Source organism: Enhydra lutris, unplaced genomic scaffold, assembly GCF_002288905.1.
Source record: "Enhydra lutris kenyoni isolate GAN:26980312 unplaced genomic scaffold, ASM228890v2 scaffoldscaffold123, whole genome shotgun sequence".
Classification (NCBI taxonomy): Eukaryota; Metazoa; Chordata; class Mammalia; order Carnivora; family Mustelidae; genus Enhydra; species Enhydra lutris.
Window position 1 is genome coordinate 216,871 of NW_019154207.1, and position 12,859 is coordinate 229,729.

At 44.1% G+C, this 12,859-nt stretch overlaps 1 protein-coding gene across 2 annotated transcripts; it reads right to left on the minus strand.

The window, feature by feature from the left end:
- Window positions 1-1,154: 1,154 nt before the first annotated feature.
- LOC111139888 (G protein-coupled receptor associated sorting protein 2) lies at window positions 1,155-9,097 on the minus strand. 2 transcript variants are annotated; one of them, XM_022492313.1, is made up of 4 exons: window positions 5,718-5,826; window positions 5,083-5,150; window positions 4,670-4,741; window positions 1,155-4,363 (listed from the first exon to the last, which is right to left on the minus strand). In XM_022492313.1, the coding sequence occupies exon 4, from the start codon at window positions 4,071-4,073 to the stop codon at window positions 1,497-1,499; it is 2,577 nt and encodes an 858-aa protein (XP_022348021.1). In that variant the 5' UTR covers window positions 4,074-4,363; window positions 4,670-4,741; window positions 5,083-5,150; window positions 5,718-5,826; the 3' UTR covers window positions 1,155-1,496. The 2 variants fall into 2 exon arrangements, with proteins under 2 accessions (XP_022348021.1, XP_022348022.1); XM_022492314.1 differs by lacking the exon at window positions 5,718-5,826 and adding an exon at window positions 9,067-9,097 and having other exon boundaries at window positions 1,161-4,363.
- Between the last annotated feature and the right edge of the window lie 3,762 nt (window positions 9,098-12,859).

Here is a 12,859-nt window from a genome sequence, read left to right on the forward strand (position 1 = left end):
TGGCATTAAGCATATTCACAATGCTGTGCAATCATCACTATTTCTGGAATGTTATTGTCACTCTAAAGGGAAACACTCTTTTCCAACTTTTCTAAATGTTTTTATCTCTAAACATTTAACATTTATAGCTCAATCTTTTATGGAATTGTATCCTTTCCAATATGTTCACCTATAACTTGAGGTACTAGATATAAACATATATTTTTTAAAACCCTTAGTAATTTTTGTCTATCCCAAATGCTTCTCTGAAAAATTTTTTAATATGCTGTGTTTTACTCTAGATGATAGTGAGTATGAAACTTCTTAGGCATATTGAAATTACATAAAAATTGGTCTATTTCCACACAAGATTTTAAAATGGAATCTAGTTTTCCATAATCACTCTTCTCTTTCACTAGACATAAAATCATCAGTGTCATTACATGCCAATAGCTTTTATTTTTTAAGATTTTATTTATTTATTTGCTAGACAGATTACAAGTAGCCAGAGAGGCAGGCAGGAAGCAGGCTCCCCGCCGAGCAGAGAGCCTGATGCGGGGCTTGATCCCAGGACCCTGAGACCATGACCTGAGCCAAAGTCAGAGGCTTTAACCCACTGAGCCACCCAGGTGCCTCCCAATAGATTATTTTCAAATGCTGCATGGTATTTCCTTACTACTTTCTTTGGACGAGGATCATCACGAAGGAAATCTTATTCCTGACTCCTTTTAATTTGTGTGCTGTTCTACTCTTTCACTCTTTAGGTGGCACTGGAGCAACAACAGTATTAGTTGAAAAATGTGCAGATCTCGCTGACTTAGCTTTTCAAGCTTGCCTCATTCCAGCTGCATCCTTCACTAAATTTTATCTCATTCAGACAGAAAGGGTAAAACCATGCTGCTGAGACAGCAGCACTTTTCTAATCAATTTTCTTCACATCACCATAGCTCACTTTGAAGAATGACTTAATGGTCTGTCTTAGCCTACACTTTAGTGACCAGTTTAAGTTGGTCCTTCTTTGTTGAAACATTTCTTAAATACCACAGCCTGCAGAAATCTCTCCTTAAACTCCAGATATGGGATTTTTCAATAAAGGTGTTTGTCATACTAATATCTCTATTTGTAAATGTGCACAATGTATCGGTACCCGGTTTCAAATTGAAGGGTCACTTCTGCCAATTTCCACATAGACCTTTATTGAAAACACAGACTTGAATAGAGAACCACATGTTTAAACAACAAATTGCAGGGTAGCGTACACAGGTGACTTAGTTCATCAGAAGCTCAATACTGAAAATATTGCAATCTGGACAGCAAGACAAATATCAACAAATATGTTTTCAGCTCTAATATTCATTTGGCATCCACAAAATGATCCAGCTCAAATCAAGAATTGGACAAAGTTAACATCAGCATTAAAATATAAGTTACAACATAAAACCAGACTCTGAAAACCAAAGCACTACTCAGGGCTCTTTGGGAACATAAGGCTGATCAAAGGCAGGTGGTTATTCATATTAACTTTGTGGTCCCACCTCAGGATCATTTTGATTGTCTATTTGGACTTGTAGTTCCTTAGCGAGCTTCTCAAATTCATGGAATGCAGAAATAAGCGGCTCAAGATTGAAATCATCATCAATTAAGGACATAGTTCCATTTTTTATAATATTACTGATATTCTGAAACATCTTAATAACAATTTGAATATTATCATTTGTCTCTTCTATGTTAAAGAGACCCACAAATATTGACAGAGCTTTGGCACTGAATAGTTTTTTTGCCACAATAGCATTTTCAGACAAATTCAATAGCATTTTCAGAACGTGGAACTTTGTTCTTGCATTGCCTGTGGTTAATAAGGAAAGAAATCCAGACATATAATTGGCAACCAGTGTGTGGTAGTCAGTAGTCATTGTGAGATGTCTAAGCATCCTTAATCCAAGCAGCTGCTCAGGGGAACCCACACTATGAGCAAGGGTTTCCTCACACACTTGACATATGAATGTCTCAATCATGTTGAGATTTGGATAAGGTGGAGCCATGTGAATCATATTTTCCAAAAAACTTGTCCTAACTCGAGAGGAAGGATAATTGAGCAGGGTTTCAATAAGTGAGACAACACCTGAATCCCGAATGAAATCTCGGGTAAATTGAGAAGCACTTCTCATACCCATTGCGATTTTAGATATTTCATGAATAAAAGGATCTCGGATTTTGTCCATTAATAGGAGGAGTTCTTCAAACTCTTCAGTACCAATTTTAAGCTCACACTGTATGCAGCTGCAGGACCAACTCTCAGCCTCTGCACTCTCCCTTGCCTTAAGATGCTCCCGAATTTCCCTGACTGACCTGTAGGATGGATCATACTGAAATGGGAATTCAGGTTCAACCTGTTCAGACTGAAGCAAAGATTCCTGGTCTTCTCCTTCTGGGGTAAATTCTGCATTCTTGGGCTTTCCCTCAAACATTTCAGAGAATACAGATGCTGCTTCTTCAGGAATTCTAAAGGATCTTGGGGATGGGAAGCCGACCCCATGACAAAAGCCAGGTTTGAATTCAACAGTGACCTCTTCCCAGGTTTGGGGCCTGGATGATGCCTTAAGTTCCTCCTCAGCTGAATCTCTGAATCTGGAATTGGCCTTGTACACAGGACTGGGATTTAGGTCAAAGCAGGCCTCATCTCTATCCCAGAACCATGACCCAAATATGGCCTCTTCTTCAGACTCTGGTCTGGGCTCTTCTCTGGCCACAGCCCCCAAACTAGACTTTTCCTCAGTCCAGAACAAGGATCCACCAATGGCCCCCTCCTCGGCCCCTGGTGTGGACTCACAGATGGCAGAAGCCCCAGCCTCCACACCCGCCTCCTTCTCTGACCAGAACCAGGACCCAATAATGACTTCCTCTTCAAACCTGGGTTCTTGTTTGACCCTACCACTGTTATTAACATCTTTCTGGGCCCTGGGCTTCAAGATAGTATTAGGCTCTTCCTTGTCTCTGGTCCTGAATCTATTATTGGCCTCTTCTCCAGGCAAAAACCAGGACTCTTTATAGTACTCATCTTCAGACTCAGACTCAAAAAAGTCCTCTCTCTTTGTCCGGAGCTTGGACCTCATATTTGCCTCATCCTTAACTCTGGGCCTGAACAAGTTATTGGTGTTTTCTCCAGCCCACAAGCAAAATGGATTGCCAGACTCCTCTTCAGACCCAGACCAAGAATCAATATAGGGATCTTGCTTGGATCTGGGCCTAGACCTGGGGTTAGGCTGATGTTTAGCCCTGTGTCTGGACCTGGTATTGGCCTCTTCCCTGGGCCATGATCTGATACTGGCCTCTTCTCCAGCCCAGAAAGAAGACATTGTAGAGGTCTCATCTGCTGACCAGAACCCAGACTCATTAGAGGCCTCCTCTCTGGCCCGGGGTCTGGGATAGCACCAAGACCCCATATTAGCTTCCTCCCCTGATCCAAACCAGGGCTGGATTCCTGTCTGAACCTGGGGGCCAGGAAATGTCTCAGTGTCCACACTGACCAGCTCCCTATCCACAGGCAAGGCCATAGGTTTAGCAACTGACCCAGATTCAGTACTGACCAGTGGCCAAGTTACAGCATTGGTCTGGGTCAAACCTTCTGTTTGCGACATTGCCTCAGCCCCAAACTCAGTCTGGGCCCAAGCTTGGGCTTCATCCTTGGGCCTTGCCCCAGGGATTGCCTTGGCCTCAGTCTTAGGACGTGCTCCCCCTATTGCCCTCGCTTCAGCTTTGGGCCTTGCCCCAGCATTTGCCTGGGACTCGGTTTTGGGCCTTGCCCCAGCATTTGCCTGGGACTCTGTTTTGGGCCTTGCCCCAGCCACTGCCTGGGACTCAGTTTTGGGCCTTGCCCCAGCCACAGTCTGGGACTCAGTTTTGGGCCTTGTCCCAGGCATAGACTTTGCCTCGGTTTTGGGCCTTGCCCCAGGCATTACCTGTGCCTGGGTCCTAACCTTGGGTCTGACCACCAACGGGACTTCATTCTCTCTTTCAGCCCCACCCCCAACCTCTTCTCCAGCCTTCTTTTCAGGCTTTGCTTGGGCAGCAGGTTCAATCTCAGCCCCAGTCATGGTATGAGTTACAGAGGAAGCCCAGTCGAGTAACACCAACCCGGTCTCAGCCTCTACCTAAGATCTATCTTCACACTGTGATCTTTCAGTGATTCAAGTGGTATAGTTGGAAACAAATGTTAGAGTCAACCACCAGTCCAGTAATCAACCTCCTTCCGAAGCCTAGCCTCAGTCAGTGTCACAAAGTGCAGAAGAGGCACAACCAAGCTGGGAGATGGTGGGTGCAGACCTGTTGAGGGTGGTGATCAGCAGCAATTCCAACTCCACCAGAGCTGCCACTGGAAGTGGATCTACGGAAAGAGAATGATACGGTTCTTTAAATCTCTTCCAACTGCATCACCCCATGCACAGATTCACAGAACCTGAACCTTGAATGCTTAGTGGGACAACTGAACTATCAGAAAGTCTGTCACCCTCATTTTACCTCACACATTACCCCCCAGAGTTGCCATGTTACTTTGCTTGCTACAAAACAGGTGTGAGGTTAGTGGGAAAGTGGGAAAGTCTAAAGAACCCCTAGACTAGACCCTAATCGCTCCTGGACCAGTGTTGATCACCACTTCCCCACCAAAATTTGTACCCACTCTCATACCAACCTGCACAGTGAAATTTCTCCCTCCTTGCTTTGTTTCAGTGGTATTAAGCCCTCTAGCAGAGAGCAGGCTGTCCTATGAAGAAGTAAACATACAGGAGAAAATGAAGTCTGATGCTTGGTTGACAGACAGACACACTGAACCCCAAATAAAAATGTCTCTTTAAAGACCTAATTTGTTTAATTTTTCCTGTCTCATGGTCCCTGCTTCCGGGTCTTCTCCTCGCATTCACAATCCAATCCACACCTACCCCAATGTTCCTAATATCTCCTGCAGGAAATGGACAAGGGATGCTGTGGCAGTGTGCAATTCTGGCAGAGTAGGACAGATGGATCAAACACACCCAAGTGGATCAAAGATACCTGCTATGATCTTACTCTGCAACTATCCCCAGAATTTTTGTCCTTCACACAAACCTCCAGAGATTTGAGCCAGTCTCCTCCTCCTTCCCTTCCTTGCAGAAGTGAGCAGCTTTAAAGCAGGCCTATGGGCAAACAGATGAAAAAGCAAGAGGGTCAGGAGACCATGGTAGCACCTGGGCACTAGGTGGACGCTTAAACACCAAGGATGGTAGTCCACATATTATTTGTTTTTCAAACATTTAGAGTCCTCTTGGTAGAATATTCTCATTTTACATAAGGTCTATTTCAGAGTTCCAGGCATAGACATCTTCTCTTGACGTCACACTCTTCACATTGCTCCTTTCTCCAATTCTAAGGATTCACCACTAGGTGCACCACATCCCACTGACTTGCGCAGCATAAATTGGGGGAAGGGTTCCCGCATATTCTAGAAAACAGGTTGTGCAGTGGCACCTGTAATTATGACTTGCGTCTCACCCTCACCTCCTAGCCCATCTTTTCCTGCCTGGAATTCTGGGCGGAGGTGAGGGAGGAAGGAAAGGGAAGTGCTTAGAAAGCTAATACAAAGGGGTAATTTTAGAAGGTACTCCTGGTTGCCTGACCTGTACTGGTCGCAGTCACCCCATCTCTTTTGGGTCTCCACTCATGGCTGATGCCCATCCCCGCCCCCCCGCTCCAGCCCCACACACCTCCAGAAATCCAGGCCATTGTCCTGCTCTTCCTTTTTCTCAAGCCTTTCCTGTATGGATGCACCCTACGGGATGAAATCGCCAGAGCTAACACGCAGAGAGAAGACTTTGGCATCAAAAAGGCGCCTGTGGGAAGGGACAGCACCCAGGGCGCGGGGCCCAACAGGCCCTTTTCCAGAATCAGGGCCCGAAGCAGCCGACACCACCGGCCGCCCGCTCCCGCCAACTGGGCACAGAGCTCCGACGCATCCCCTGCCGGCCCCGGCGGCCTCCCTGGGTGCCCCCCACCCAAGCTCCCGCTCCGCCATTTCTTCCGCAGCAGCCTTCCCCCGCCCCCGCCGCCGCCACAGCTCCCTGCAGGCACAGACACTGTCGACGGCGGGTCGAGGGCGCCTGGAAAGCTGGCCGCGGAGTGGCGGGCGCAGTTCGCCTCCAAAGGATCCGAGGGAGCCTCTCCGGCCAGCCCCCGTGCCCCGGACCCGACCCAGGCCAGTCGCCGCCTCTCCTCGCCAGGGGTCCCGCGGCGTTGCGCACCTCTCTCAGGGACCAGCTACGACAGGGTCGCCTCCTCCTTGCCAGGCTGTCAGGGTCTGGGGTCCGGGCAGCCTGTAAGCCGGGCGACAGTGGGGGTCCCCCGCCTCCCCCCACGACACCCCCACTTGCCCTCACAGGCTCAAGGTGCAAGTCGTCGGCCTCCCCCTCCTCTCGGAGCTCTTCACTCGGATTCCCACCGCCTTGCGTGCGGCCAGAATCGCAAAGAGGCGTCCCGCCCCCCGCGCTGCTGCACCAAACTGGGCAGGGGCTGCGCAGGATGCGGCACGAAACGCTCGCGGCGAGGGTGTCGGGAAGGGGGGCGGAGGGATACGGCGCGAACGAGCTCGACGCCCCCTCCCCGGCCCACCCTAGTTCCGACCCAGAGGGGGCGGGGCCAGGAGGAGCCCGAGCCTAAGGGGCGGGCTCACGGCAACCCGCCTCTGCAGACCTCCGCGGGCGACCTCCCCCTCGTTGCTGGCACTGCAATCTATGGGACCGGGGGACGGTTGGCGGTGGGGGCTGGGATCCAGAGGTCGGGGGCGGCGGGGAGAGAAGGTGTGCGGCCGACAGCGGCGGATGGATATCAACCGCCCCTCGGTGTGTGAGAATCCCCAGGCTGCTCAGTGTCTGTCCGCCTCCCTGTCCCCACTTCCGTCCACCATCCTAATTGGAGGCGGGTGGGCCAGGGGCTGTCAGGACAGCAGGCTGCGAGGAGAGAGGCGGCCTAAGGCCCGACTGTCCCGGAGGTTCTGGGGTGGATGGCCCTCTCACTTTCTTCCTTCATTGCTTCGCGGGGCCACGGAAGGGAGGAGGGCGGGGAGGACCCCCACGAAGGCCCCACCACCGCTCCTTTTCTAAAGGAAGGCAGACCTACACCTCGACCCTGAGAAAACCAACCCCTGCTCTGCGCCCATTCTTTCTGCCACGCTGCTGTTTCCCTGCTCCTTTAAACTGGTAGCATGCTTTGCCATTTTGCAGTCCCCACAGTTGCCCAAGGAGGGCCTTTTTTCCTTGTCAGGACCCGCAATGGGTCCTAGGCTCTTTCCTGTCTGTTGCCCCCATGGCCAGGGGTCGGGCGGCTCCTAGCTCCTCTTCAACTGTCCTATTAAGTCTTCTCTCACAGTCACATCCAAGCTCTCATGATCTTTGGCCATGTGGAGATGTGGCGGGGATTAGAACCAGCTTGGATCTCAGCCACCTGCCATACACGCCTGTCTAGTTTCCCCAGCCTTTCTTTGGAAGAAGGCCCCATCATGTACCTACTTCCCCAGGACAGAGCTTGCAGGTTCTTGAATCTTCTGATTCCTTTACCCCTACATCCTTCCTCTAGTCTTGAGCCCTTCCTTTCTGTGATCCACGGGGCAAACAGAGCAACGCGTTTAAGCACGACTGTGGTTGAACATGAACCTGCTGGGGCCCAGGTGAAGTGCTGGCACTTTCACTATGATAGGAGGAATAAAGGTCCCTCAATGATCCAGAAACTGGAATAGGCAAGGAAGCAGATTCTGTCCGGGATCCCTTAGAGAAATGAAGCCTGACCATCACCTTCAATTCAGACCAGTGAGGTCCGTTTTGTGTTCCCAACATCCAAGGCTGTAAGCTAATACATTTGTGTTATTTTAAGCCGCCAAGAATGTGGTAATGTGTTACAGTAACAGTAGGAACTAAATTTACTCACCATCTTTTCTTGAAATTCCATTCCCCTTGATTTACTTTACTTGGCCCTAAACACCTGGGAAGATCAATTTGGGGGCTCATCTCTTACCCCTATAACCACCCTCTCCAGCAATCCCCTGTCTCTGTTTTCTAAAGAAAAGAGCTTTTGGGGCACCCGGGTGGCTCAGTGGATTAAAGCCTCTGCCTTCAGCTCAGGTCATGATCCCCAGGGTCCTGGGATGGAGCCCCACATCGGGCTCTCTGCTCAGCAGGGAGCCTGCTTCCCCCCCTCTCTCTCTGCCTGCCTCTCTGTCTACTTGTGATCTCTCTCTGTCAAATAAATAAAGTCTTTAAAAAAAAAAAAAGAAAAGAGCTTTTGCAATGGCCTTTTAGTTTCATCTTAGACAAAGTCCCCATTTGCTGAAAATCACTGATGGTTTTGATGATGAAAAGGAACTATATTCTTACCATGAATGTTCACATATTTTCCTTTAGGTTTCATTTATATTTAAATACTTGTTATGACTGCATTATTTAAGTGATAAAAAACCATCTGGAGATGATTTTATACAATATCTGGACTGACAATGGATATCAATTATCAGAGGAGGGCTACTTTTGCTGTGCTCTTTAAATGGCTTTAGCTGAACTGTGGATCATTTTTTTTTTCTTTATTCCACAGCATACACTCTTGGGTGAATGCCAGCCTTGAAGAAGGGAGTCTGAGCTCTGCTGGGACCTGTGGGTGTGTGTGAATCTCCTTGCCTCCTTGAACTGTTCTTGCACTTTCTTAAATTCTCTGGTGCCTTTCATTCATCCCAGAAATACATATGAATACCTTCTTTATCCTAGGCACTGGAGATACAGTAGAAACACAAATGAAAGAAATCTCTGTTCTTGTGGAGGCTACATTTACTTATAGTTTCTTACACAATTTCTTATCCTTAAAGTTTACAGATATATTCAAAATCACACCAACACAAACTTCTCTGATAATTCTAGATTTTGATTCCAAGATCTTTCTGACAGAGGGTTGAGTCTACCAATAGCTGACAGATTTTGCTGTACGACTTTTAAATACTTGTTGAACAATTTATTGTGAATTCATTTAAAGAACAGTCATTATCAAAAAAAAAAAAAAAAAAAAAAAAACAGGCACCTGGGTGGCGCAGTGGGTTAAAGCTTCTGCCTTCGGCTCAGGTCATGATCCCAGGGTCCTGGGATGGAGTCCCACATCGGGCTCTCTGCTCAGCAGGGAGCCTGCTTCTCTGTCTCTTCTGCCTGCCTCTCTGTCTACTTGTGATCTCTGTCAAATAAATACATAAAATCTTTTTTAAAAAAAAGAAGAGTCACTATTACTCATTAACATTTCTTGAACTGAGAAAGGCCCTATTTTAAGATCTTTATGTGCATTAACTTACAACAATAGTGGGCGATATGGAATATTATCAAAATATACTGCAACTATCTTCATGTAACAGGTAAGGAAACCAGCTCAGATAGGTTAAATTTCATCTTTAAAGTCAGAAAGCAAGGAAAAAAGAGATTAAAGTATACTAATCTATGTCTAACTGCTAAGCAATATTTAATTCATCCTATAATGAATTCCAGTCTAACAGATTGCAGCAGCCATGGTTCCATATCCAGTGACTGCACTAGCATCTGTGTTACCCTGACTTGCTCCTGAAATCTAAATCTTAGAATCAAATAACCTCCAATTGTTAAGCCTGTGATATAGAAGCAGCTGCACTGATTCATCATAACTACAGCTCTGTCCCCAGCCCCATGCCGCACTTCCCACAAACATGCATGTGAACTGTCACAGTGGCATACATCTTGCTTGGGACCAGTCATTCATGGATTACACTTTTTGTATTGTACCTAAAAAGTCATCATGAAACTCAGGGTCATCTAGATCAGCTTCTATGAGTTTTATAGTTTTCATTTTATATTTTCCTCTGTGATCCCTCTTGAGTTAATATTTTTGAAAGAGCTAAGATTTGTGTCTAGGTTCATTTTTTTTTGCATGTAGGTGAACAGTTGTTTCATCACTATTTATAGAAAAGAGTGTAGTTTTCCCACTGAATTATCTTTTTTCTTTTGTCAACAACTAGTTGATTATATTTGTGTGGATCTATTTCTGGTCTCTTTCTTCTGTTGTATTGATCTACTGGTCTTTTCTTTTGGCAATACCATGCTGTCTAAATCACTGTAGCTTTATGGACATTTCTGAAGTTGGGTAATGTCTGTCCTCTGCCTTTGTTCTCCTTCAGTATTGTATTTGCTATTCTTGGTCTTTTGCCTTTCCATATAAACCTTAGAATCAGTTTGCTGATACCCTCAAAATAACTTGTAGGGATTTTGAGTGGGATTGCATTGAATCTATAGATTAATTTGGGAACTAACATATTGAAAATATTGAGCCTCCCTATTCATGCTTATGGAAGATCTTTCCACTTATTTAGATCTTTGATTTCTTTTATTGGTGTTTTACAGTTTTCCTCATATAGATTTTGTACATATTTTTGTAGATTTATACCTAAATATTTCACTTTGGTGCTAACATAGATGGTATTGTGTTTTTAATTTCAAATTCCAAATTTTCATTGCTGGTATATGAGAAAAAATTGAAATTTTTATATTAATTGGGTATCCTGCAAAATTGCTATCATTGCTCATTAGTTTCAGGCTTTTTTGTTGATTATTTGAGATTTTCTACAAAGATAGTCATGTCATCTGTGAACAACTACAGTTTTAATTCTTCCTTCCCCATCTGTATACCTTTATTTCCTTTTTTTCTCTCATTGCATTAATTAGGACTTCAAGTGCTGTGTTAAACAAGAATGGTGAGTGGGGATATCTTTTCCTTGTTCCTGATCTTAGCAGAAAGCATCTTACTCTTATGTTAGTTGTAAATTTCTAGTAGATACTTCTTATTAAGTTTAAAGAATTCTCTTCTATTCCTAGTTTTTCGAGTTTTTATCATGAATGGGTGCGGAATTTTGCCAAATGCTTTTTCTGCTCCGTTGACATGATCATATCATTTTTCTTCTTTAACCTTTGATTTGATTGATTACATTAATTGATTTTCAAAAGTTGAACTGTCTTGAATACTTGAAATACATCCTATTAGGTTGTAGTGTATATTCTTTTTATACATTGCTGGGGTTTATTGGCTAATATTTTGTGAGGATCTTTACACCTATCTGCCTGAAATATATTGGTCTATAGTTTTCTCATTTTGTAATGATAGTTGTCTGCTTTTAGTATTAGGATAATGCCAGTCTCAGAATTTTGGGAGGGAATTAGTCCCTCAGCTTCTATTTTCTTTGAGAGATTAGATAAAATTGGTATGATTACTTCCTTAAATGTTTTGTAGGATTCATCAGTGAACCTGAGCCTAGTGCTCTTTCTTTTGGGAGGTTGTTTAGCATTGGATTCAACTTCTTTAATAGTTATAGGTTTATGCAGATTACCTATTTATACTTGTGTTAGTTTTTTATTAATCCCATTTTATTTATTTATTTATTTATTTTAATTTATTTTCAGCATAACAGTATTCATTGTTTTTGTACCACACCCAGTGCTCCATGCAGTCTGTGCCCTCTCTAATACCCACCACCTGGTTCCCCCAACCTCCCAACCCCCCACCTCTTCAAACCCTTCAGATTCTTTTTCAGAGTCCATAGTCTCTCATTGTTCACCTCCCCTTCCAATTTCCCCCAACTCCCTTCTCCTAACTCCCCATGTCCTCCATGGTATTTGTTATGTTCCACAAATAAGTGAAACCATATGATAATTGACTCTCTCTGCTTGACTTATTTCACTCAGCATAATCTCTTCCAGTCCCGTCCATGTTGCTACAAAAGTTGGGTATTCATCCTTTCTGATGGAGGCATAATACTCCATAGTGTATATGGACCACATCTTCCTTATCCATTCGTCCATTGAAGGGCATCTTGATTCTTTCCACAGTTTGGCAACTGTGGCCATTGCTGCTATAAACATTGGGGTACAGATGGCCCTTCTAGTTTTGATAAATTATGTCTTTTAAGGAATCGTTGCACTTCTTCTATGCTTTCAATGTTTGGATAAGGTTGCTCATACTATTCCTTTATTATCCTCTTAATGTCTGTAGAAACATTTCTGGTATTAGCAATTTGTGTTTTTCCCTTTTTACTTAAATTGCCTAATGACTTACAAATGTTATTAATCTTTTAGAGAAGCAACTTTTTTTGCTTTACTGAATTTCTCCATTGGCTTCCTGTTTTCATATCATTGATTTCTGCTCTAAGTTTTAGTATTTTTTTCTTCTGATTACTTTGGCTTTAATTTGCTCTTCTTTCTTTAGTTGCCTAAGGTGGAAGTTTCGATTATTGATGTTTAGATCTTTTATTTTTTAAAAATATATTCATCCAGTGCTATAAATTTCTCTCTAAACACTGTTTTGCTGCATCCCACAATTTTGACAAATTATATTTTCATAAAAATTTTTTCAAAATATTTTAGTTTCCCTTGAGAGTTCTTTAACCTGGATGTCATTCAGAAGTGTGTTGGTTAATCTCCAGGTATTTTAGGGTTTTCCAGTGATTTTTCTGTAATTGATTTCTAGTTTAATTCTATTGTGATCTGAGAGCATAGTTTGATATCTATTCTTTTAAAAAATTTTAAGGTGTTTTATGTCCTAGGATATGGTCTATCTTGGTGAATGTCCATGTGAGCTTGAGAAGAGTGTATTCAGCTGTTTTGGATGAAGTATTTTATAAATGTTAATTAGATCCTTTTTATTGATGGTGCTGTTCAATTTGAACTAGTTTTTACTGATTTTGTACCTACTGAATCTGTCAATTACTGATACAGGGGTATTGAAGTCTTCATCTGTAATAGTGGATTTGTCTATTTTTCCTTGCAGTTCTATCAGTTTTGCCTCATGTATTTCTGCACTCCGTTGT

Bases quoted from the DNA above. Each gene is read 5' to 3' on its own strand.
- LOC111139888 (XM_022492313.1), bottom strand. From the start codon at position 4,073: ATGACTGGGGCTGAGATTGAACCTGCTGCCCAAGCAAAGCCTGAAAAG.